We start from the raw sequence: 27469 nt of genomic DNA, 5'->3' as shown, positions 1-27469 counted from the left end.
CTGGGTTCATGTAAATTTTTTTGGTCATTCTATCCATTTCAATGACTAAAAGTAGTACTTTTGACTGAAGGAAACCACCCCATTCTCAGCGTTAAGCATTTTTCATTTCGTTCTACGATAATATAACCAAGAAAATATTTTGCGTACTGTCCATTCCAACCTAGTAAAATAAGGTTAGTTAAATTATTTTTAAACTAGGCGGAGATGAAAGTCGTTATTCTTCTGCTAATGTCATCAAATCCTTTTTTCGAGTTTAAGGTTTAAAAAAAACCATATTCTTACAAATTCACACAAAACAATAAAAAAAAAATACCTGTTATAACGTTATCCTCTTTCAAAAAAAAAATGCTTCGAATAGACGAACATATTCGGTGATAATTTCATGCAATGCGTTAATAAATACTCATAACGAACTGCCTATGTTTACCAACAGACACACGTGGAAAGCAATGTTTTACCTTTTTTTTTTTTAATTTTACACATCATCGCAAGGTAGCATATTCGAGCGCTGGAGTTGCGAATTAGAATTTGCCGGTTTTGATGCTTGATGTGGTGGAAATTCATGCATCCGCGAACAGAATTATGTAAGTCGAACACTTGGCACGTTTTCAGAAAGTTTCGCCAAGGTAGTTAAAATAAAGCTTTTATCTGCTTATCAACGTTGTTGAAATCAATGTTGCTTAAATTCAAAATGTAATGTTCAATTTTTTAACAAAGCAACAAAACTAAAAGTTACATCAAAATGGAAAAAAAGTATGCCTAATACTTAAATTCAGCCACTCAAATAAATAATTCTCCTAAATGCTAATTCGATAAATAAAGGGTGGGTTAAAAAAAAAAAATTTTTTTCGAAATGTTAAGGGGCAGGGGATTTAAAAGGTGCTAAATGGTCTCGAATTAACATGTGGGAAATTTTATTCCATTCTGATTTTGCCTCCGGATTGAGTTTGAAGTTTGGATTTCCTTACCCAAATAGGATACGTTCCATGTAAGATTGCAATAATAATAAATGTTACTTCATTTACAGAAACAAGTGATGAAACTTTCAATTTGCACCTGGTTTAAATTCCCACTTGCCGTTTTAGGTGTTAGAATTGACTGAAATGTGTGAATTAGGTCAAACGTTCCCTACCTACTGTGCAACGTAAATCTACCTCTTGCTAAGATGCTAAAAATCTACCTCTTGAACTTCAGCAGCAATCTTTTGAAATCCTATCCGAAAATAACTAAGAAAATAATCAGAATCATTTTACAAAGCTAGTAAATTGCTCTTTGACACTTCATCTTGCAAATGCAAAGATATTAACTACTACATTTGTCCGAAAAAAAAAAAGATAAATTAATTTAAATTATGGCATTTTGAATTCAAATTATGTTTTTCGCAATCACGAGTGTGTGTGTGTGTGTATGTAGGCGTCTGTGTTTGTGTCGAGGCATGAGTGTGCGTATGGAAGTGTGAATGTATGCGTGGGGTGTTTGTGTTTGTGTGCAGGCATGAGTGTGTGTGTGTGCGTGTGTATTTGTGTCTTTGTGCAGGAATGAGTGTGTGTACGTATGTATTTGTGTCTGTGTGTAGGCATGAGTGTGTAGGGATGTATGTGTATATAGGTACTGTTTGACCACGGATTGTATGGAATTGGCAAACATACAGTTAAAGCGACTCCATCTGAATGAGGGGAAAAATAAAAATTTTATGCGCGTATTTCGCTTATTTGAATGAGACTCTGCTTAATTTAGAGTCTAACATAGGTCTAACATACATCTGCAAAATCTGACATATCTGAAAACTAATAGATACTTCCATTTCCGCGTGTAAACAGGATGTTTACCTTTCCATACAATTCGTGGTTAGATAGTATGTGTATGTATGCGTGTGTGTTTGTGTCTGTATGCAGGCATGAGTGTGTGTGTATGTATGCGTGGGTGTTTGTGTCTGTGTGCAGGCATGAGTGTGTGGGTATGTATGTGTATATAGGTATGTGTATGTATGCGTGTGTGTTTGTGTCTGTATGCAGGCATGAGTGTGTGTGTATGTATGTAAGTGTGTATGTATGCGTGGTGTTTGTGTCTGTGTACAGGCATGAGTGTGTGTGTGTGCGTGTGTATTTGTGTCTGTGTGCAAGAATGTGTATGTGTGTGTTCGTATGTATTTGTGTCTGTGTGTAGGCATGAGTGTGTGTGCAGGTGTGTGTATGTATGCGTGTGTATGTTGGATATGGACGTAACCTGGAGACTGTGTTCGCTAGAGGAGCAGCATCGTGAGGCCCGTCAACGGTAGTGCAGCAGAGGGAGGCGGTGGGAAAATAAAATCATGTGAGAACAATAAGCAATCGTGATTGCTCAAAAAAACGTAAGAGAGGGGGCGAAATTGCAGCTTCAGCCTCAAGAAGAAAGTGAAGACAGTTTTAGTATCATCAATTCATCGCATCTCTTTTATCGGATACGTACAGTGAGGATCAATTCAAGGGACCTTTACAAGCTTCAAACTACAAACGCTTATATCGATAAATTTACTACTACAAGCAATACAATGGACTTTAATTTGCTTTCACGGACCATGTGATAGAAACAAAGTATCCGACAGGGCTGGAGTAGCTATTGCTTCAGCAGTACTTTACCCCACCACTTCAGAAATTATCGAGAAAAACATGCTTCGTCGGAAGCGCAAAATGACACGAAAATCTGCCTTGGTAAAAGCCAAAGCCTAGCAAAATGTCTCATGTTCTATGGCGAACTTGTGCTAATCGAATTCTACGTTTGTGTGTTTCATTGGAATCTCCTTCTAAAACTTTAATAATTCTTGCATTACACGTCGTCAACGTTCCAATCTGGTTTGCTATCAAAAGTCACCCTTTATGTGTAAATTGCCTCGGCAGTTGTTCAAAACCACTGCAATTAGATATTTATCCACTGAGTTGAAGTGCAAAATAGATCCCGCAATCCAAAGAAACAGTTTTCGTATGTCGTAAAAATTAATTTATTACAATGCTGACAGACTTGGAACAGCACATCCGTGAATTGGCAGTCTGTTGGATGTTAGAAGCTCGTATAGTGTTCATCAAAATAGAAAAGGCAAATTTTTCGCATTCTTATTGATAAGTTTGATGCAGAATCTTACATTGATCTCAATGACTGAAAAAATGTGTCTGATCCACCAATACTGAAGTCAATCTCTGAAGAAGATTTTCAACTGTTTGTTTCAGGCAATAAATCACTGTTTACTATGTCTGCCATGCCATACACACAGGCTATTGAAAGGCAGGGGTGCACATCAGGGGGATTCTTGGCGCAAACTGCGGCATTAAAATTTTTAAGAAGGTTGATTTTACCGATTTTTGACATTATTGAGGGGGGGGGGGACGTCCCAGCATGTGGCGGGGTGCCATTACCCCATGGGATTGGGCACACCTGTAGAAGGGCAGTTAAAAGTGACGTAAGTTTCAACTACATTGTGCAAAAAGAGAAGCTTTTATAAAGAACCAACTGGAGTCCCGGAAATTTATGCCAGAACAAAAAGTAAGGACTTTCAAACTATTTTAAGATGAATATTTTTAATTTTGAAAATTAATGATTATCATAAACGTTTTTGTAAATAAACGATTAATTTTTGGACAACCTTAAGTTGCTATATATATTTGTAATTCTCTGTTTCACTTTGTTTATAAAAATGGACATTTTTTCCTTAAATACGGGTTTTTCAAACTCAATCCGGAGGCAAAATATGAACTCCTAATTGAATGAAATTTTATATATAATCTTAACATGTCATTTGGCATCTTTTCTTGCCCTGATCTTTTTTTTGCGTGGGGGGGGGGGGGGGGGCAGGTTCATATTAACTGATATGAGAAGTTCCTCTGAAAGGTAAATATTAGAAGCAAAAAGTGCAACACATATTTCCGCAAGGCGAATTTTTTCGCCAATTAGGCATCTTCCACTTAATGACAATTCCACCATTCGCAGAATCTGGCCTTCTCGATAACACGGGCTTTTGTTTCTTAAAATTTTGTACTGTCGTGTTTCTCTCAATCAGGTGATAACTGACAACTCCCCCCCCCCCCTCTCATTCTCGTCTTGCGAGACAAGTGCCAAGTGGAATAAAATTTGGCATCCTGACATTCAGCACTGCCTCTTTTCCTCCACACGGGAACGGAAACGGCGAAAATTGTCGACGCCGGCCTTGATCTATTGCGAGGGAACCTTCTACCCTTTTTGCATTCGAAGAAGTTATTTTCGGGCTTCTGAATTATAACCGCTTGTTTAATTGCCCGATTATTCGTGGCCCTCTTCCGCGCTATTAAGCCTTTTAGCTCTCTTTTGTTCCATCTGGCGTGTTTTGATTTACAGCGGCCGCATGGTTTCGTCGTCGTTGCTGGGATTTTTCGTTCTGTTACTGCCTAGCCGCCTAAATCAACTGTGCTTTATGGTATTCATAAATAAAGTAATCTCAAGTTTTTATTTCGATGTAGTAGGGAAAAGAGTAAGTGAATTATTTTCCGGCAGTTTTTATTCAGTTGGGATGGTTCTGATTATGTTGGCATTTTTGAAAAATGAAACTTTTATTAGCTTTATTTTATTCTGGGGTACTTGGGGATCATTCATTAATTACATAAGTATGATGATATCACATAAGGATAATTTCGGGTGCGCTGCTTCACTTTTCCAACTGTACCATAATTTGGTGTGAAGTCTGACTTCCGCAGTATACACATGCCTCCCAAACAAAGTTAATTAAAAAAAAGAAAAAGAAAAGCTTGAAGATGAGAATGGAGTCGTTTCTAAAATTTTAGAAGTATTTTCTTCGGAAAGAACATGCTTAAAAACGTAGGATCTAATTATTTTTTAAATAATTTAAATTTAATATTTTTAAAAAATTACTTAAATCGGTGCGTTTTTATTGTTTACATTTCTTGCCGATGACATCACACATGATGAAATGCCATTCTGTGTTGCCATTCACAGAGCAAAATATTTAATTCGCATCTTTACTCACGTGTATTGGCAACGATATGGTTGATAGCAAACACAGAGTGCAATTTTAATTCGCTTCTTAGGGGCCGTGGTAGCCTGATCGGTAAGGCATTGGACTCGGGGCCGGAGGGTCTCAGGTTCGATCCCCGCTGGTCGAAGACCCACCGTCGTCATTAAAGGGGACTGGGCGACGTTAAATATGCTCGTGGTCTCAATGTCCTCCAAGTGAAACGATACCTCTGGGGGGGTGCTAGCACCAGGTAGCTATTAGCTCTTGGACTAGTTCTAAATTCTCATTAACTGTTCGATCCGGTGATGGTGCTGCCATCTATCGGTATATAAAATAATGGAGGCAAGGCACTTAGTATGCAGTCCTCGACATAAATACAGTTGTAGTCAGTTGTGACTCTTGTATAGAATAGAATAGAAATAGAATTCGCTTCTTGATTATCACAACGTGGGAACGCGATACAAAGATGCGCCAAAGAGCATCAATTGTGATGTCATCAAAACCACGCCTTGTTTGAAAAATCGTACAGTTTAAAAAATTCATTAAAAAATAACTTGGGATAATAAAAGAATGTTCTGGGTCCATGTTTTTAGTTTTTTTTTTTTTTTTTTGCTTGTTCTATCAATTTTAGTAATTGACTTTTTAAAATAATTTGACTAAGTTTAATATTTTAAAAAAAAATTATTTTAATCGGTGCGCTTTTATTGTTTACAAGTGATGAAATGCCATTCTGTGTTGCCATTCACAGACCACAGTATTTAATTCGCATCTTTACTCACGTGTTCTGGCAACGATATGGTTGATAGCTAGCGTAGAGCGTAATATTTAATTCGCTTCTTGATTATCATAACGTGGAATTGCGGCAGACAGATTCGCCAAAAGTATATCATTTGTGACGTCATCAAGACCAAGCCTTGTTTGAAAAATCGGATACTTTAAAATATTAATTTAAAAATAACTGTTGGGAAAATGAAAGTATTTTCCGAGTCCATGTTTTTTTTTTTTTTATTCCATCGGTTTCTGTGACTAAAAATAGTACTTCTGACTGATGGAAACAACCTCATTTTGCGAAATTTTAAGCCTTCGTTCATGTTGTGATTATCTTGATTTTGTTTCTAAAGTTTTTTTTTGGGAAAGTTGGCTAAACCAATTACACCGCATAATTTTAAATTTAAAAATTATTCATGTTAAATTTAAAATAACTTGTGCGGAGAAATATATTCCAGAAAATATTTTCTGGTTTCATTCCTACGATATTCGCAACTCCAATGAACTATAGGGGACGCTGCAGCCACTGTCTAATGGCGGATGAAAAAGGTAAAACAAACACATGCCGTAACTTATAACTTGCTTTGACGCTTTGTGAATGACAGTAATTTTTCATCGTGTTTGTGGGAAACTTTCTGTTCTATTCTTCTGAAATTACATTACACCACAAACTGTCTGAAGCTTGTAATTTACCCCCAAAAAACCCGTGGAATGGAATATTTTACCTTTTTCGGTAGTATTGTTAATCACCGTAAGGTAGCGTATTCGAGCTCTGGAGTCGCGAATTACGCTTTTTTCTTTTTATTTTACTACCACAAATAATTTCGTCATTTAGCTTAAAATTTTTATCCCGTGTTTGTTTCGCGTGGTGGCAACAGTGGTGTGTTCCATTTAGTAATTATTCTTAGAAATACTTCTTAGCTTGGACTACCGCTGCAGATGTTATAATTTTTTATTTTTGCGAAATAAGTTTCCTTTAAGTGCACTTTTGCGGCTTTGAAGACCAGCACACTTGGCGTTAAAGTTTCCACTAGCTTCAACAGAAAATGTAAGTAGAAGAACATATTGTTAAACACGAATTCATTTTAGTTTCTGAAAGAATGGGAAAATCACTCCGGATTTCTTTTCGCATTGTTGAAAGGAAAATATTTCACGTTGCTTGATGTAATTCTGAAATATGTTTATTTTAAGAATATGACGCGCGATTCAGGAGTGGAAAAAAAGTATCTGTTTTTAATTTTTCTTTATTTAATTCTTTATCGAGGAGAATTATCATAGCTTGAAGCACTTAGAGCATTTCAAAATTTTTCAACAAACAAATCAAAACAAAGCACTTATTTTCTTTTCAAATGTTGCTAAAATTTAAGACGAAGTGCTTAATTTTACACAAAACAGGTTATTAATTAGGACTAAAAGTTCCATTAAAGTGAAAATTAATCTGATAAATAATTCGATTCAGCCAATAAAAAGTAAAATAAAACGCCGAATAAATGTATCAACTCAAAAGGACACAGCAAGTGTTTCATTAAAAAATAAAATTAAGGAACGAAAAGCGAAAATGGCCACAGCAATTTCATCAAGAAAAAATATTGTCACCTCTGGTCATGTTCCATGCTTAATCAGGCGACCAGGAATCATTCAAAATTCTATAAAAATTCAAAGTAATCTGCCACGGGAATTATCTTACCTTGGAACACTTGGCACGTTTACAAACATTTTCGCTAAATAGTGAAATCAAAGCGCTTTTCCATTTGTCAAATGTTGCCAAAATCAACATTTTTACACCGACATCGAATAGTTAAGTCATTAAATGCAAAATGATTCGCGAAACCAAAAGAGTTCTTAAGATGAAAAGTTCCATATGAATTTATTTCAAGTATATGAGAAGCGAAAATGGCAACACATATTTCATTAATGAGATATTTTTTCGCCAGCTTGGCATGTTCCATAACTACCCCAAATCCGCCACGTGAATAAAACAAGCCATTAAATAACTGATTAATAATACGACATACTGATTATTTATACGACTACTGATTATTAATACCACTACTTCATACTGATTATTAATACGACACAACAATGACGATTTGACGTTGCCTGAATCCGGGGGTGGCGGTTAGCAATAAGAATTGTAACATGTTTCCAGGTTGCAGAGAACTTCTTTTCAATATTAAAAATGAGCTTATAGATGAAAAGATATCCATTAAAAAACCATTAGCTTTTGGTTATTGTTACACCAGTTGCATCAATTAGTTTTTTTGAGCAATCACGATTGCTTATTGTTCTCATTTTACCGTCTTTGATGTTCCGTGCCTTTTTCAACCGCCACCTGCAGGCGCGGCTCCGTCCTCCGGTAGCCGCTCCTAGTCGGTGGCGTCCATGTCCTAGACACACACACGCTCATACACACACGCCAACGTGCATACACACAGGTCTACGCACACACAAAAGCCTACACATACACAACTAATACACACGTCTCCGTTCAACAGGAGGGTAGACTTGGAGGGGCAAGAGCCGTGTCTAGAAACAAGTGAGTAGAGTAGTAACCAATGAGTAGGGTCCTGTCGCAACTCGTGATTGCGAAAAACATAATTTAAATTCAAAATTTAAGAATTCAAATTAATTTTTTTATTTATTTATTGATTTTTTTTTTTTTTTTGGCATTGAAATATTGGTTCATGTGGTGTCTCTGCCATTTCGCTGACATAATATTTCTCTCCCCTCCCCTGTTTTCCCCTTTCAATCTTACCTTTTGAGACATTTAGGGGGGGGAGGAAATTTTAGTGTTGGCAAAACGGGAGGTACTGTCTTACCACGGATTGTATGGAAAGGCAAACATCCAGTTTACCGGCGGAAATGGATACATGTATTAGTTTGTAGGGATGCCGGCTTTTGCAGACGTATGTTAGCCTCTAAATTAAGCATAGTCTCATTTTCATATGAGTGGAGCACGCGCATCAGATTTTTATTTTCCTCCCCCATTCAGATAGACTCGTCTTAACTGGGCGTCGTTTACCAATTCCATGCAATCCGTGGTTGAACAGAGTAAACCGGTTCATGTAACCTCGAAGCACGTGTCTGCAACTTTTTTTTACTATTAGTGCATTATTTAACGTTCTGAAAATGTTTTTATCCATTATTTCAAGAATTGTATTTATTTCCATGTACTGTTTGACCATCGATTACATGGAAAGGCTAATATCCGGTTTAAAGGTGGAAATGGACGTACAGTGGCTCCCAAAAGTGTTCGTACACCTTGAAATTTTCTAGTAAAACCAAAATAACGCAAAACTGAATTCGAATATGAAGTCCAATTTTTTTTTCACATCATTCCTATGCCATTCTGAATAAAACCCAGCAGTTTTTTTTTTTTTTTTTTTTTTTTTTCAAAATATTGCCAGATTTTATTTTTGAAATTTGTCAAAAAACGAAGAGACAGAAAAAATACGCCACAAAAGTCATCGTACACTGAAATATTTTCAAATAAATTCGTGATTAAAATTATCATATGTGGTTATTTTATTGTTTTTGCATTGTAATGACACTGTAAAGTCATTTGCCTTTAATTTTTTGTTTATTTACTCCCTAATACTCTGCTTATTATTTTAAAATGGCAGGTATGCGTAGAAAACAACAAACATGATTCGAAATTTGGTTTTTTTCCCTCACAGTAGCCATAAATTGGTTTGAAATGTCACTAAATTAGTTAATTTAGATCATTCCATAGTGAAGTGCTTAATAAAATGCTTTAAAGACAAGAATCGGATCGAAAACAAGGTAAGAAAAGGTCAACTGGCAAAGTTAACAAAGCGTGATCGGAGGTTTACAGTTAAAAAAATTATGAAAAATACACATTTAAGTGCTGAAAAAGTTTCTGCAGAATTGAATGAAACACTTTACGTTAATTTTCACGTAAAATTGTTCGCCAAGTTCTCTGATTATCTGGATTAAAGGGGATCTCTTCCCGCAGAAATTTTCTTGTTCCTGCGAAAAACAGTAAGCTTACACTTTCCGTCGTAAAATCAATGATAAATAAGCTCAAAACGTTTTGGAACAACGTCTTACTTATAGATGAAAATAAATTTAATATTTTGGGTTAAATTGTTGTATAATTGTCAAGAGAAGAAAAAATGAGGAATTTAATCTTAAGAACTGAGTTGGATCAGTTAATACGAACGGTCAAGGTGTTTTAGTGTGAGGTTGCATAACAGCATCAGGACTTGGAAATTTGGAATTTTTTGATGCAATAATAAATCATGCTGTTCATTTAAATATTTTTAAAAATAATTTAAAACTATTAGCCCAAAATTTGGTAATCGGAAACAACTTTGTTTTTTATCAAGATTACGATAAGAAGCACACGTTTGATTTTGGTGCCTCAAAAATTGTCCTTAAGCTTCGAAATATCTCCTCAATCGCTAGATTTAAACTTAATGGAACATATTTGGAGATATCTGGTAGCTAGATTACGAAAATACACCATTGAAACGAAACGCAACTAGAAACAGTAAGACTCGAAGTGCGGCTGAACACTTACTCAGAAATTGCGCAAAAAAAGAAAGAAAAAACAATGAAATTATTCCCAGATGTTTAAAAGCTGTTGTTGATACTGCATGATATTCTACTAAACAATAACTTTGTAAAAAGTTAGATTATTTACCAATTTTTTGACATTTTTTCAAAGTGTACGAAGACTTTTGTGAGATAAAATTTCCGGAACTTTTTGGTTTTTGATTTTTAAAAAAATATTTTTTAATGTTTTATTAAAAAGTTTCACGTAGTTTTGTTAAAATTAGAACATAGATCTTATAATAAAATACCTATTCCGAAATATTAATTCTAACCAATGGATAATGGCCAATTTCATTGAAAGTCGTAGGTGTACGAACACTTTTGGGAGCCACTGTATCTATTAGTTTTTAGGGGTGTTAGTTGGTTTGTTACAAATGTGTTCTTTTGCCTCTCTATTATTTAGCCTTAGTTTTGTAAAAATGAAAATTTGCTCTCAGCAACATTTTTTTAATCTAAAGTATATTCGATCTATATTCACACGGCAAAAATTAATTGATTTATTTATTCACAACAAAGTTTTGAGCTTACCATTTTGCTTTTACGTTCCTGAACGAAGTGAAAATATTTTCTTATATTTTTATTTCCATGGTAACTATTTTTGTTTTCCCTTATTTTATTTTAGAGAATACAATAAATGAATAAGGGATTAGTGACATTATAAAACGCGTGCATCAAAATCCCATCGTTATTTTCCCTTCTCCCCTGCTAGGTTCATTCAGATAGAATAGTCTTTACTTGGCAGATTGCCAAATTACATACAATCCGCGGTCAAACCGTATATAATCTCATTAGCAACTTATGTAGCTATTTGCTGTTCAAACTATAGCTGGCGCTGCATTCTCTGTCTATGGCGGCTGAAAGAGGTAAAACCGCTCACATAGGATATGATCTTGCGACTTCTGCTTTGTACGTACAAATTTGAAACGTTTTCCCTGTTTGTCTAATTTTATAAACCACCTCAATATAGCGTATTCAAGCTCTAATACTGCGAATAGTTTTCCCTCAAAATGTAGCGATTCAATATAGATTCATTTAAAACACTAGTTACTTTTTGACTGAATGCGGAAATTACGGCTCCTATCGTAGGCGTTTTGAATTGAGAAATAGAAAACTTCCATTGCCCAAGAAGCCATACCCATCTTGTCGCTAAGATGTAGTACACGTTGAAGGTTGGCATGAAAAACAGCTGTTTTCGAAATCTAAATTAATTGTGGTCTGTGATACAGTTCGTACTACAAGCCGTTATGAAAACATATGCCCGTTATTTAGAATGTATAATCACTACATTCGCATATCTGTATTCCTTTCCCGTATTTTTTTCTTTTTTATTGTATATACATTATTTTAGCTTTTTTAACTTATTTATTTTGAAATTCAACATAATACTAAAATTAAACATTAAAGATTAACCATCTGTTCAAAACATTTCAAAATCTAACAGTATGCTATTAAGAAACCAAGTAAAACTTATATAAAACGTCGTTAAAACAATGAACTTATTCATTCTATCAAAGGCATGTTGTGCACGTTATATAAAAGCCGTGTTGCATAAAAAGCGTTGCTATTATCAGCCTGTTTTATAGTCTAGATATTCAAAGCAAAAGTTCTGTTTGATATTTCGTGTGAAAAGAGCCAATACTTTTTTTTTCTTTAGCTTTAGTATGTGTTGACTATAACAGGTTTCGAAAGCCACCCCTCATGAGTAAAAAAAATATCATTATCAGATAAAACATACGCATTGACTAAACCATCAGTACTAGTAGAACCATTTGAGTTGAGCGAAGAGATCATTAAAGGTAATTAAGAAGAATCATTAAAGCTAGGTGGGTTATTTTCCGGCGAGTGATGATGTGATTTGGCTGTGACATGGTAATAAAAGAAATAAATAAAAAAGTGCTGATTAGATTATTTGAGAAAGTATGAAGTAAAGTTTTCACTATTTTGACTTAGATTCAGGCATTTAATTGCAGTGCGTTTAATTTTTAATAATACAAAGTAAGTAATCATCTTTTAAATGCAAACATGCTTTCATGTGTAAAAATAAGAGCTATGTGTATGAAACTTCTCTCAAGTGATTTGTAAAAACTTTCAAGTGGTGCCTTTCAAAGAAGCCATTAGGAGGAATGTTCATCAAAAACACGCAATAGTTTAGTGTTATTTTGAAACATTTGCGATATAACAATTTTCATATTATGTGCATGTATGTACCGTGTCTCAAAAGTACAGGCAAAATTTTGGGGGAGCTATTTCACATTTGAAGTATTGAGAATTGCACAACAAGCCACAAACGGAAACGTCAAGTGAAAGTGATAGCAGTGGAGAAAGGAAGGATTAGATATAGACAGCCATAGCTGGAAAACATTTTTTCGTCGCCAAATTTGCCGTTAATAATATTTTATTTGATAACCAATTCACGTGTGTGTGTGCAGCTAATAATCGCTCGCAGTGAACAGTCGCCAAAAGCGATAACTCATCGTATAGGGGCCTTAACTGGGACCAAAGGCAATCCGGATAATCTGATAATATCTGTAATAAGCCAGGCACATTCTTAAATTAGCAGATTTATATTTGACTAGCAAAAATACCCGGCGTTGCCTGGGTAAGTAATAATTATGAGAAAAAATCGTTACTTGCTTTTGTTTTCTGGTTTAAGTGAAAGAATTTAAAACACATCTTTTTGACGCGATTAAAAATCGAGTTTCTTCCTTACCCATAAAACTACAATAGCAATAAGTATAAAGAACAAAATAGTATTAATTTAGAAACGAAAGCACTATATTTAAGCATATACAAATTTCCAAAACATGAAATTATTCTTCTCATGTCTAAAAAGATTAATCTGTTGATACTTTTTTTTTTAAGATGGAGTCTAAAACCTTCTCTGTATTGCTATTGAAGTTGCTCGTAATCCCCTTATACTTGCTTTAGTTATTTTGGGAAATTTCAATCATTGTGGGCTCTTGGTGCGATTTTACCGAATTTGCGGGAATCGTTTTGGGATACCTTCGATGATGCTCCCTCCTTCTTTCCTTACTTTGTAAAACGATATGATATTAATTTTCGTTACAAAGATATTATCGCCAGGTGCTGAGATACTTTTGATCACCATAAAATGGCGCTAAAGAGTTTCATCCGAAATGTTTCTAAAATAAGTAGTAAAATTTGGCGATTGTTTGAAATTGTGCAAAAAGGAAAATTAATGGAAGTTTTTGTGCTGTTTATGGATTTGCCTAATTTAGTTGCTGGATTATTTAACACAGTAAAAAAAGTTTTTTAAAGATTCTTTGATTGGCGATATTTTGTTTACATGGTGAAAGCTGAGAAATATTATGACGTAGTCTTCGGCTTCAAAAACAGCGACGTTGAAAAAAACTGCCAAATGCATCAGCTACGGAAATCTTTCTGCAAAAATTTTGGCGATCTGCTGGTTGATTGGATAATGAGTAAGTGTTCAATCAGCATAAATAATAATAAAAACCATTAATTACATTAAAGTTCCGTTTAAATGGAAAATGATCAGCCAAATCATATATTATTTGCCAATCTTGTGCAAAAATCTTACTTCAAGATTTGACTTGAGAAAAGCTTTGAACAGTCACGAAAAGCAAAGACAGTCAACAATACAACAATTGTCGCTATCGACAGGGAGTTGAGATGCAACTTCCCTAAACTCAATACACCAAATACTGTATTGAGTTTAGGAAAGCCTTCGAACATGGAACTAAAAAGCTCATAACTCGTTTTTTATTCTACTTAGAAATTTCGAATAGGTGCCATCTTCAGCAGAAAAATCAGAGCTTTCGATGGACATATAATGTAAATATGTGCAAGTATTTTTTCATCCCTATATTAGAGAATTTATACGAAAATTGTATTTTATTGCTCCCCTAAGGGGGTTTTGCCCCCCATAACGGGACGAAAACTACCCTATGTGTTATTCTGATGCATAAGCTATATTATTGTAAAGTTTCATCAAAATCCGTTCAGTAGTTTTTGCGTGAAAGAGTAACAAACATCCATACATCCATACAGACAAACTTTCGCATATATAATAGTAGTAAGATTGTAGAAAAGGGTAATGCTTTGTAACAAAATTAAATTGTATGCTTCCGCGGAAACACGTTAAAATTTATAATGCATCTGCAGTGATGTCGGACTGGCTCTCCCAAAGCACGCATTGATGTTTAGTAGTAGAACTATAATTTATTGTACGTCCTATTGCAGGAGTTGCACATTTTTTAATCAAACTAAAAACCGAATATTTGACATATTTATAGTTCTACTCGGGCAATCATTCTTTATAGTTTAAGTAAATATAATTTTTGTTTAACTCTGCAAAATGCGTTCGGGATAAACGGGGACCGGACAAAGCGAGGTTCATCTGCAAGTAGAATAAATGGCTTACCAGGTGAAGGAAGTTTATGTCGCTGTTCCGGTGGAACATTGACACAACTGCAAAATTAGTTGAAAATGTGTTATTGCTGTCACTGGGTCCAAACGTAGTTGCCCCATTCGGAGAACACTGACAGATTTGTTTTTTATCTTTTAGCCACTTGGTCAGTAACTTAACTATGTGTAATTGTATATTGTATGCGGTAATGAATAAAATACTTTTGTATATTTGGTTCTCCTGTAAAATTATACTTTTTGCAGTTGCGTCAATGTTCCACGGAACAACCATGTTACAACAGGTACTGGACGTTTCAACCAACCGATGCGAATATTTCAGGAACAGAGCACAACTTACCGGACACGATCAAACAAATTGAGTTTCTTTGATTGTAGATGTCGAATGGTGATAATTTTGTGTGTCTGACGCATAATTATAATCTATTTTCATTTAGAACATCATTTGTACTAATTATGTCCACTAATTGTTTCTCATTATTCGTATCTTGTGTACTTTCTCAATTTCTTATCTTCTATCTTTGTTACTATTTTTCATGACGTTTCTAGCTGTGAGTTCCTCTGCAATTCTGACTTCTCTCGACATAGTGTACTTCTTCTGAAAGCTCGTTGCTAAATTTTGAGACACCATGTATATTATATGCATGCATTATGTGTTTGTGTTATTGAAGAAAGAGTTTTCTCTACCCAACTTCCTCCCTTGTGCCCCCTTTTTTTTTCGGAAGAGAGAAAAAGATCTTTACGAAGAATAAGATATGCGTGATGACTGTAATAACGCCAAGAAACATTCTAAAAAAATTCTGTAAAAACTTTGCACTTGAAGGAAAAAATGCCAAATGAGCTACAAGAAAATATATCCCCAGTGGATGTATCTTTCATCTGGACGCTTGTTTTAGTAACAATAATACATAAAAAATCTCCTTTTTTATGATGCTTTCCCTCGAATATAGCTGGGAGAAAAAAAATGACCTAAAATCACTTTTTATGCACTGTTCTTTGTGAAGCTTTCTTCTTTTTCCCACTTGTTTGTCGCCTACGTGCATTCTCTTTAGTTTGTAGTAATAACCTATTTCTGCAAACAGTAGCCTCACTTTCTTCTTTATTTATAGTGTTTTTGAAGCAATGCACTAAAAATTAATAAGAATTTTCAGTTCCAGCCATAAAAAAAAGTCTCCCAAAAAATTGGCGCTGCGAAGTTGGAGGGACAATGACCGACTTCGACTCCTTTACCCCCAAAATCCCTTCGCCTCATTCAGCAGGCCTGCGTAAAATATCCCAGTTATAGTTTGCAACTAATTTTAGAACTCAACCACTTGCGCTGGGAAGACATGACATGCACGTCAAGATGCTTTTGTCACAAAATCGCCAACGTGCAGTGCTCGTCCTCAGAAAAAAAAAAAAAAAAACGTGCGTGAATTGTTGTTTTTCTTTTTAATGTCTAAAAAACACGTACTGCCTTGAAATCAGTAGGGCCGGATTAACGCACGGTCCTGTAGGTCCGTGAACCTGGGCACCACAATTTTAAAGGCTCCAAAATTGAGTAAATTTCTTTTTATTCTTCTTTTTTTTTTAAACTTCTACTGTAAAAATGTACAAATTTTCCTGTGAGATTTCTCTGGGTACACCACCAAATTCTACCCAGACCAGAGCATCACTTCGCCTTGATCTGGTCCTGGTAATCAGTTGTAGTCGACTGTTTGGTACAAGTGAAATGTTTAACCCAGTGGTGCTCAACCGTTTTTATTCAACCCGAGGGCCTTGTGTTAAAATGATAGTCGTGGTTCATCTATGCTACATGGCTCTCAAAAAAAAAAAAAAAAAAAAATCAGCTTATTTCACGTCTACTCCTACATTGTTCGCGATCTTCGTAACAAATTCTTCAACAGACAAAATGCAAAACGAAACGCTGTTATTGACTAAGTGTAGGTAAGCATAGTTTAAGGCCAAAGTTTTCGAAAGAAAGCCCTAGGTTAAACCCCTTAAATCTACCAAATGTGTTGCACCTGTCCAGATCTTTTCAACGGTTGGGGGAATGTAGTGATTACCACATGTCTGTAACTGTATTAGTTTGATTCATTCCACCTGGCTCAAAAAATCCCTTTTAACACATCGACTGCTAGGGACGAGATAACTCGTCCTCCAGAATTATGCTGTATGCGCTAGCGCCGAGATTACTCGTCCTCCAGCCAAATCGTTGCTCTTTTTTTTTTCAGCGGGTTCCATTGGCTTTCCTGGCTGTTCTGCCGCGCATACACGAACATTTAGACAAAGTTCAAAACGAGAACACAAGACAGCGCCACTACTGCGTTTGCTGTGAAAACATTTTCTGATGCAAACAGGCGTGCGCGCGATCAAACGAAATACCTTATGTGTTGTCCCTTGCTTCGAAAAATATAACAGAAAATTTCTAGAAAAAAATATATAAAAGTTGTTTTGTATGCTGTATTATTCATGAAAAAGTCCAATAAAACTGTTCTCCTTCAAATTGTTACAAATGATTAGCTTAGCGCAGTATGTCCACATATAGGCTGTCGACGACTCAGTCAATGTGCCGCGTTGACTCCCAAATTTAGTTCAATATTTGTAACAAAATGCAAAATGAAACATTGTTTTCCAAAAAATTCATGCGAGCATAATTTGAGGCCAAGGTTTCTGAGGGGCGTTGACCTTAAATAAACCCCATTAGTTGAAACCCCTGTCCTAACCCTTCAAATGATCGGATCGATTCCTAGATTATCAGATATCCTGTATGCTTGGTTCATCCATTCTACCTGGCTCTAAAAATCCCGCTTAATCCGTGTCGGCTCCCAGATTTAGCTCGATCCTCAGATTCGCGATGACAGTGCATTTTGCGCGGGCTAAATTTAAACGCCGGTATAACTACCACCCGCTCACAAAAGCTGGGAAGAGGAAGGAAGGCAAGGCACATCACAGGTTGTGAACGAAAATAACCGGATAAATTCTTTCCAGATAATACGTGCGGCGCTCGGAACAGAAAAAGAACGCGGAGAGCCCCTGACTCGGATCCAAATATATATTTATGCTCTTTATTCTCTGTCGAGCTCTCTATCTTCAGACATTATTATTGAAAGTGGGGCGATTTTGTAATTCATTTCTCTGCGACGCTGAGTAAGGGGGAAATTAATCTTTTCGCTGGCTTCTGTTGTTTTGTTCCTTGATGAGACTATTGAGAAGAATTTCCGGACCGCATACGTGTTTTATGTATTTATGAGAGAAACGACCGTCAGATATCCACTACCCGGATGTCGCTGAACTGAAAAATCGGTTAACCGGAAATGTTCCAAAAGAGCATGTCCGAATTTAGGTGTTTACCATGTATAAGTCTTACAAAGCATCAGCTATATTATTTTTTTTTTTATAATACGACCCCTGTATCTTTGGTTCATAGTCCTCCCATATGCAAAAGCACAAGTTTTTTTGTTTTCGTAAATTTTCTGTTGTCCCTATCATAGATATAGTACAGTGAAACCTCTCTGAGCGGCCACCCCTCCGTTCCTTAAAATTTTGGCCATTCAGAAGGGGTGGCAGCTTTAAAAGGTTTTCATTCCAGTGGCTATATAATTTCTGTAATACTACATAATATAGGCAAGTCTAACACATAAAATGAAGTTTGTGGCTTTTCTAAAGAGAAAAAAGTTCTTTATTTAATTATTGTTTACATATTTCAAAGAAAGAGTACAATTTGATTTAAGTTTCTTCTCTGTAATAAAGGGGTCGTTTAAAAAATTTTAATATTTTTTTTCTGAAAGAGCATGCTTAAAAACATAGGATTTGACCATTTTTTAAATAATTTGTTTAACTTTAATATTTAAAAAAAATACTTAAATCGGTGCGCTTTCATTGTTTAAGCTTCTGTCCGATGACATCACAAATGATGAAATGCCATTCAGTGTTGCAATTCACAGAGCAAAATATTGAATGCGCATCTTGACTCACGTGTATTGGCAACGATATGATTGATAGCAAGCGTAGAGCGTAATATTGAACTCGCTTCTTGATTATCATAACGTGGAATCGCGACAGACAGATGCGCCAAAAGTATATCTTTTTTGACGTCATAAAGACCATGCCTTGTTTGAAAAATCGGACATTTTAAAAAATTAATTAAAAAATAACTGTTGGGAAAATTAAAATATTTTCTTGGTCCATGTTGTTTTTCTTTCTTTGCTTATTCTATCAATTTCAGTGACAAAAAGTACTACTTTTGACTGAAGGAAACAACCCCATTGTTTTCAAACTCGTTTTTCAGTTCAAACTATAAATCTCTAACCAATTTATTTGTGGTTACATTCGAATTTCCGATAACTTTAACTATTATCCCCAAAACCTCAAAATCATTTCACTTGAAAATTTAGCTTGCTGACGATTACAAAACGTATTAGAAAAATGATTGTCAAACTCCAAATTAGTGTCTGAAAGGCACATCACCGAATGAAGCGATGTATTAAGTTCGTGCTAATTTTTTTTTTTTTTTTTTAATTTTTTTTTTCCCAACTTGTAGAATAGTTTCCGTTTTGTGCATGTCTTTTATCTCCAGAAGAACGATGGCAGTTTTTTTTAAACTTAATTTTTACTCACAAGTCAAAATTGAAGGCTCGCTAAGTTATTTAAAACTATTGCCGACCGTTGTATAGCTGTATTGTGTTTTTGAATTATTTGTGTAAACCTATTACTAAAACCAGTGGTGCCCGACCTACGGCCCGCGGAGCTGATCCGTGTGACCTGTTTTTTTTTCCCCCGCTGGTGGCAAATATTTAGGAATTGGTTCCTCAAATGCATGCATTCAATAGAACAAGCATCAAGTAACTGGTAACAACAATTATTGGTTTGGAATTTTCTTTCCTTTTCCCATGTTATTTAGAAAAGAATGAAATATTTTGAAATTTTATGTGTATTCTGGCCCGTGAGAATGATTTTAATATGAGGTGCGGTCCTCGAGCAGAAAAAAGTTGGGCACTACTGATCAAGATGAACAAATAGCAATGTGTGTTAATTATTATATTAATTAATTATTTTTTTTTCATTGAACTCCATTAAAACATACAAATAGAAATTCTCCCTAATTTTTATGAAAAATAGATAGTTAATCTACTTTTCTGTGTTCTTAATCGCCGGTTTTACGAACTTCTCACTGTAAAGAACAAACGTGTTGATCGATCCATATTCGCTGTATCTATTCGCCTGTGTTTTCTATGCACCATCAAGTTCAACTCTGTTAAACGGAAACAAACACAAAATATCAAAAATCTTTGAAGTCGCATCCTTTGAAAATAATCAGATATGCATTCCTCAAGTGCAGACGATTGATTTATTCGTAACCTCGCTATTTCCTTCATAGAAAATAGTAGATGCAGATCCTTTAACGCAACAAATCTCAATTGGGGAAAAAAAAAAAGCTCTCAATTCGGCAGTGTATCAGTATTGCTCATATAAATGCATTAATTAAAAAAAAAAAAAAGAAAAAAAAAAACTTTTCATGCAAGGGTCTCCAATCTACAGCCTACGATCCACATCTGACCCTAAAACGGATTTTGCCCTACCTTCGACAATGCTTACAAACTGAAAACAACATTTTTTATTCGGTAATATATTTCCTTTTAATCATTGTCTAAGAAAACTAACTAAGCTCGGAAAGCATCACTGAGCGCTTATTTAAAAAAAGAAAGTCGTGAGTGTATGCACGAAGAAGGGGGGAGGGGTTCAAAAATACATGTAAAAAAAAGTCTCTCCTAGACAACAAGACACCCCTCAATATTTTTAGACTTGTGGATAGTAATATACTGGAAGGATTTTAGCTTCTTATTTCAACTGAAAGAGGGTGCTCAACCCCCTCCCCCACACTTCATTAGTATAGGAAAGGGGGTTGAAAAATATATTGAACTGAAAAAACAATGCTGCATATTATTATATACACGAGTAATATGCATATACATTACAATAAAATAATTGTTTCCGAAAAAAAAAAAAAAAAAAACGGCTAGATAAGTGAAATGGTTCTAAATTTGAAATTTTCTATGCTGCGGCTAATGTTAAATGGAGGGGATATTGAGCACATTCTTAAAAGTTGAGTAAGAAGGTAAAACTTTTACAGCACAATACTATAAGGAAGTGTAAAAAAAAAATAGGGGGTATCCTGGACTCTAGCTGAAAAAAAGTTTTTTTTAACCACCCGGGGGACTAGAGTAACTAGACCATCTGAACTGAAATATTGTTGGATAGTCGGCTGGCCTCACCCTTAAAAAATTCGCTTGGTCCTTGAGTGAAAAGGGTTGGAAACCCCTGGTATAATGCATTTAAAAAAAAAAATCCCTGTAAAATTTGGATTTTTTTTGTTTTATTTTTATTTAAGTTTTTTTTTTTTTAATATGTACGAAGTTTGGCACATTTTTTTTAAATTCTAAATTATTTACTATTGATTTTTTTGTTACTTAATATTGCCTAAGTTTCAAGTGTAGTGCATTTTATTACACTTTAGATTTTGTATTTAAGTGCATCCGGTTGTGCTTAGCAGACTTGCTAATTCCATATCGATCGAATGTATAAAGTAAGGTTTTATATGATATCGTTTAAAAATTTTAGATTTAAAAATGTAAAGCATTTCTCAGAATAGCGAGTGTCATTTTTTTAATGAAAAAAGAAAAGGAAAGAAGGCAAAGAAAGAAAGAAAGAAATAAGAAAAGCCGCCGTTATATCAACTAAATCTAGTATTAAGCTTGATTCTAGTAGCTAGCGCAACCACCGAATTTTTTCTACCCGGTTGATCGCTTTCGTTCGAAATCTTGTCTTCATATTGCATCATCTTTCACTGCATTCTCAAAAGTGGTTGGTTTACGTGAGCTTATTGATACTCGCCGCATCCCTTACTACTAGGGGAAAAAAATGTCGGTAAGCGTCAATTGGTAGAGTTTTCTTACCACTCCTTTGGTTTTATTAATGTATTGTTTTCTTCATTTATTATCTTTTTAAAAATAAAAAATCATTTATATTTATGATACGAGAGTTAACAGTATTTCTTCAAAAGCATTATGTTTTGCCCTTTTTTAACTTTTCTTTTTTATTGATGGGAAGATTTGCGAGTCAGAATTGTCATATGGATGAAGGGGAGGGGAATTCCCTTCCTTCATGACTTTTAAAGAACGAACGTATTGTACACGTGTTCATTAGTATGTTGTTTTATCATATGTACAGTACAATTTTTGCCTCTTCAAATGACGAACTGCTAAGAGTTTTTAGAGAACTGTTTAATAGATTTCTGACTTGAATACGATTTGAAGGTTACTTTATGTAAGAATTATAACAACTTTGAAAAAAAACCCAAGATCTTCAAAAAAAAATGCATTTTTTTTTGCTCATTTTGTGCTTTTTCAACATTGTTTATAATTCTTACTATTAAGTTCAGAAAAATTTATTTTTTTATTTTAATTTTTAGTAGTTCTCGAAAGCTACAAGCTTCCTTCCGTTTATGGCGCAACCGTTGGTTCAAGCCCCCCCCCCCCTTACCAGTTGAATATTTTTTGGCTTTGCCACTGCTCTTCTCGACGGTTATTTCTATGTAAAACTGGTTTAAACGTATGCATTGTTGCTCACTGCAGTACATTATAAAATGTACTGTTCGCGATCAGGATTTTGTGCATTTCAATTATAACACACGTCGACTTTGGCTTAATATGTAAATAATTCCTGCACATGTACAACATAAGTGATATATATGTTCTGTTTTGCTTCATTTTTGTGATGGCGCTTTTCTTTTATTTCAGTGTTCTCCAAGGGTCAGTGCGAGACTGGATACTACCGCTTCCTGTCCAAACATGGGGGTTACGTGTGGGTGGTGACGCAAGCGACGCTCATCTATGACAACGGAACTAAACCAGAATGTGTCGTCTGTCTTAATTACGTGCTCAGGTAAGGCCCTCTCTTTCAGTTTTTTTTTTTTTTTTTTTTTTTTTCAGGGTCTATTAAAGAGATATGTTTCTTTCTTTTCTTTTTGAAAACTCTAATTTATTCTAGTTCGAGATGAATTAGTAAAAACCCTTAAATATGCTGTTACGATTGAATAATAACGCATTCGTTTGTAATTACGTCGTAGTGACCCCGTGGCAAATCCGTTGTATCCGTTATTTTGTAATTGTACTGCAAAAGAAAAATAAACTGAAGTCCTGAAAAAGAAACACTAAGCAGCTCAAAGTTCAATCCGTAATTAAGCTTCTATTTCAAACCGTGAATGTCTTTGAATCTCCTGTGAAATTTTACAACAGTGATTTGTGCTGGTTTTGATTCTGAAAACTTATATAGACTGTAAATATTTAAAATTGCATCCCCTAAACTAACGTTAAAAACAACTAACCCGTTTTAAAATTAGTAAAACACACAGCTAAAAGTAGACAATTATTTTGCGTGTCTACCCGTCTCCTACTCTCAATCCCAATTAGACGATCTGAGTTCATCTTGAACTGTCTTTACAATGCATTGATTTAGTGTCAAAACCGTGTTCAAGTCGGGGAATTCACAGTTAGCAATTGAATGTAGTTGGATTTGGATATATGTTACCATAGAGAGCATTCGAGGAATGTACTATCTTGAACTGTTAGAGGAGTGACACGGTGCCAAATCTTGAGCTTCGTGAAATTTAATAATAGGAAAGGAGAGAGTCGACTTTTCCCACCGCTCTAAGGAAGAGCACCTTATTTTTGTAAATTTTTCTTTGGAAGTGTCTCATCGTCATTAATTCATGGTTTTTATAAGCACAAGGATTATTTAAATTGTTTGTCGGCAACAAAGTTTTTTCGTTTATGTCATACTAGCTGCGTTGCCCGGCTTTGTCCGGTCTACCTTGAAAAAAAAAAACCATTGCGTCAAGTGAAGTATCTTCAATAACCAGGATTAAATGAAAGAAAAAAACCACCATGCAAAATTTTCTCGCCAAACAATGACAACAGATACTAAAATACTTTTAAGAAATTAAAATAAAATGAGGAAGATGGATTTAAAAGGCGTAACCATGGAAACACAAAATAAGTTTAAGAATTGATAATGAAAAAAATGGAAATAAACAATGGATTCAAAAAGCGTTACCGTGGAAACGCAAAATAAAATGGTTAAGAACTTGAATAGAGAACAGATTTTTGAAGTTCATTTAATTCGCTTGTAACTTTTTTCCTAATGGAGATAGAGGGTTAAACTTTCGACCTTAGGTCGAGTTAGATCTAGAGTAAAAAAAGCAGCTCTTTCCAATGCTGTGAAAAAGAAAACTGTGGGACAATTCCTTCACTTTTTATTGATGGATCTAATGAAGAAAGTAGTGCCTAAATTCCAGCTAAGCCTAAAAAAATTCGAGTTAAAAACTTAAAAAACTCCTACCGCAATCACATTGGAACAAATTGCGTAGAACGCGGAAAATTCTTACCTTTCCAACGATATGTAATATTATTATATACGAGTAATTTTTCACCCCCATATTTGAGAATTTATGTGTAAATTGGACGTAAATTGGAATAACAACTATTCATCCAATTTTATTCGAACTGCTCTGCAAATCTTTTCAGTACTTAAAGGGACAAACTGTGAAAATTTCAGCGCAATCCGCCAGGTAGTTCTCGAGTTTTGCGAGTTCAAACACACAGACGCTTTTTGGGGACTTCATTTTATATTATGTAGAGATTAATCGTGGAATGAAGTCGCGTCGCTGTTATACTTACTAACTAGGATAAGATACTGATGTGTTTTTCCAGGGGTGAAAAAATTTAGTACTTTTTTTTTTAAATCAGTGAGCGCTGAATCCGATGGAAGACTTCTAATTTTCTGCAACTCCTCTATTTTCGAAATGTGTGCGTTAGGAGCAATGTATTGGATAGAAAGGTAAGAAATTTGTCATATAGCTTTTGACTTATAACAAAGAAACTATATTGCCGTGTGAAGATAAAGCGCAGTATCTGCAGAAACGAGGTTTTGAGGTATCTGAAGAAACTTGTTTTGGATTTTATACTAACAACTAGCAAAAATACCCGGCGTTGCCTGGGTCAGTAATAATTGTGAGAAACAATCGCTACTTTCATTCGTTTTCTGTTTTAACTGAAAGAACTCATAACACCCCATTTTAATGTGATTCACCCCTAAAAGTAAAATAGCAATAAGTATGAAAACCGAAATATTATTTAGTTAGAAAGGAAAACACGACATTTATCGAAAAAAAATTGAAGAATTTCCAAAACATGAAATTTCTTGTCTAAATCGATTTATCAGTTTAAAAAAAAAAAAAAAAAAAAAAAAAAAAAAAAAAAAAAAAACTAGTCTAAAGCTTTTTTTTTATATGGCCATACTGAAACACAAACGGTTTTAAAAAGTGTAGCCGCGTATAATCCCACTATACTTGCTTTAGTTGTTTTTGGAAATTTCAATTATTGTGGGTTCTTGGTGCGATTTAAAATGTTACCAAATTTACGTTTTGGGATACCTTAGATAATGCTCCCCCTCCCTGCTTTGACGAAAATTAGTAACAGACAGTTTTACAAAGAGATACTATCGCCAAATGCTGAAATATTTTTGGTGATTATAAAATGATGCTAAATTTTTTTCTTCCGAAATAAGTAGCAAAACTTGACCAGTGTTTGAAATTGTGAACAAAGACAAACTAATGGAAGTTTTTGTGCTGTTTAATAGATTTGCCTAATTTAGTTAGCGGATTGTTTTACATTTTAACAGAAGTTTTAAAGATTATTTTAATTGCGATATTTTGGTTACATGGTAAAATGAAAGCCGAGAAACATTATTACGTAGTCTTTGGCTGCAAAAACAGCGCCAGTTGAAAATATTGCCTTCCGTTATAATTGAATCGTTATGATTAATTATTACTATGTTCTTATTTCTATGAAATTAATATATATATTTATTAATTGATTTCCAATTGTATGTTTGATGCATAAACTCTTTTGTAAGTGTAAGTAATAAACTTACACATATTTTGAAAAGACTCTTTCGCTCAGAATAGGCAAAAATAGGTTTTTCTGCCTATATGTTAAAGCTCAATTGGTGAAATCTTTATGATTGAAAAAAAATGGATGTCATACCTGAAATCAGCGCATTCAGTAGAATAAAAGTCACTCAATACCGCACAATCACTTTTTCATGACCCGAATTTTGCAGGCCTGTGTAATTTTTGACAATAAACACTTTCTATTTTCCAACTATTGCCAAAGTCAATTGTCTTTTTACTTCGTTCCGTTATCGATTTTTGACATGAATGAAAATAAAAATCCTAAGAAAGCAATAAATTTCATGCTTGCTCCAGGGAAGCTTTGATTCAAAAATTTCATTATGTTGCTGTTATAAGGCAACGAATTTTCGTAACAATGGGTTTTATATTTAATCATTTAATGGGGAATTTACTGTTTTCAATTCCATCATAACTTTTTTAAACTAAGTTATTTAGGAATAACTTATAGCCTATGTTGTTCCCTGATAATGTAGCTATCTACGGTGTTAAAATTGTTAATATCGGTTCAGTAGTTTTGAAGATTACCCCGGACATACATACAGAAGTTGCCATGTATGTATATTGATAAGGAAATGTTGGAATTTAACGCTTTTTTTGTGCTTTATTTCCATCGGATCCCAAATCAACAAGCTTGTATAATAAAGCTAAAATATACAATAAAAAACAAAAATGCAAAAAAAAAAAAAGAAAAATTTGTTTCCTCAGCAGTGTACTGTAACTATTTTTATACTTAGAAGACAGAACCTAGCATTTAAATTAAAAACTAATACTGTTAATGATTCGGGAGATTTTTGTGTTAAACATTACCGTAAAATGGTGTGTTTACAGCACAAAAACCTTTTACAGTAAATTGTGCCAGAAAAAGCAAGCGATGACAGTGCAGAATGACACACCACGTGGCTTGTGTTGTGAAGTATATAAATCTATATTCCTCCTCTGATCCCCGTTCAGTATAGAGGTTAGCATGCCGTAGTGCAAGAAATAATAAGGCAGGTTCGAACCCCGCTGCTTGTATTTCGTTCTTTTAAATCAACGCAACTCACTCACAGCGTTCTCGTTTTTTCTCCCATAAAATTTTATAGTAAAATAGTATTTTACGATAAAAAGAACTGCCGACATGGATACTAGTACTATTTGCTGTAAAATTTAAGAAAATGTTTTAAGTGTAAGATATTAAAGCGTATGGCTCGGCTGGTTTATTGCTTGTCTTGTTTCTTTTATGTAGGAAAATAAAACAATTCAGTTTTATGTACATTTATTCAGTGCTATGAGTGATGTGAATGTTTCATTCCATTTGAATTTTGTATTAGAATAAAAAATGGGTGACAATAAATAGGCTCTCAACATACAGTGAAATCCCTATTTTACGTCTCTCGAATCCACGTTTTTCCCGCATTTTACGTATTTTTTCATCAGGTCTTAGTTTTTTCCGCATACTTTTCATCTAACCCGGATTAAAAGGTTGGTTTTTATGGAATTTCCTGCATTTTACGTTCTTTATGGAAAGGAAAAAAAGTTTTAAAATAAACAAAAAGAAATTCCTCTCCTTTTTTTAATGTTAATCCACGTTGTTGAAAGTTAATTAAGAAAACTCGAATGCATTCCACTAACTCCTCTTTTCTGTCTGGTCAAAGTATTTAAATCCTGGAAGATGCTGCATTCACTTTGAACTCAACTAAAAAAAAATCCACTATTACAGACTCTTTTTAACCGAAATGCCAGGATTC

General features: G+C 34.6%; 1 protein-coding gene across 2 annotated transcripts in view; it reads left to right on the top strand.

Annotated features, from left to right (window-relative positions):
• Positions 1-27469, top strand: part of LOC129221151 (hypoxia-inducible factor 1-alpha-like) — a 493631-nt gene that overhangs the window by 426990 nt on the left and 39172 nt on the right. For both annotated transcript variants that reach the window (XM_054855597.1, XM_054855596.1), the window contains exon 7: positions 22510-22654. In XM_054855597.1, the coding sequence (XP_054711572.1) occupies positions 22510-22654 (145 nt within the window). The remainder of the gene's footprint in view (positions 1-22509; positions 22655-27469) is intronic.

The sequence above is a fragment of the Uloborus diversus genome, chromosome 4 (assembly GCF_026930045.1).
Source record: "Uloborus diversus isolate 005 chromosome 4, Udiv.v.3.1, whole genome shotgun sequence".
NCBI classification, from domain to species: Eukaryota; Metazoa; Arthropoda; class Arachnida; order Araneae; family Uloboridae; genus Uloborus; species Uloborus diversus.
The sequence above is the reverse complement of the archived record's forward strand: the minus strand, read 5'-3'. Positions and strand labels throughout refer to the sequence as shown.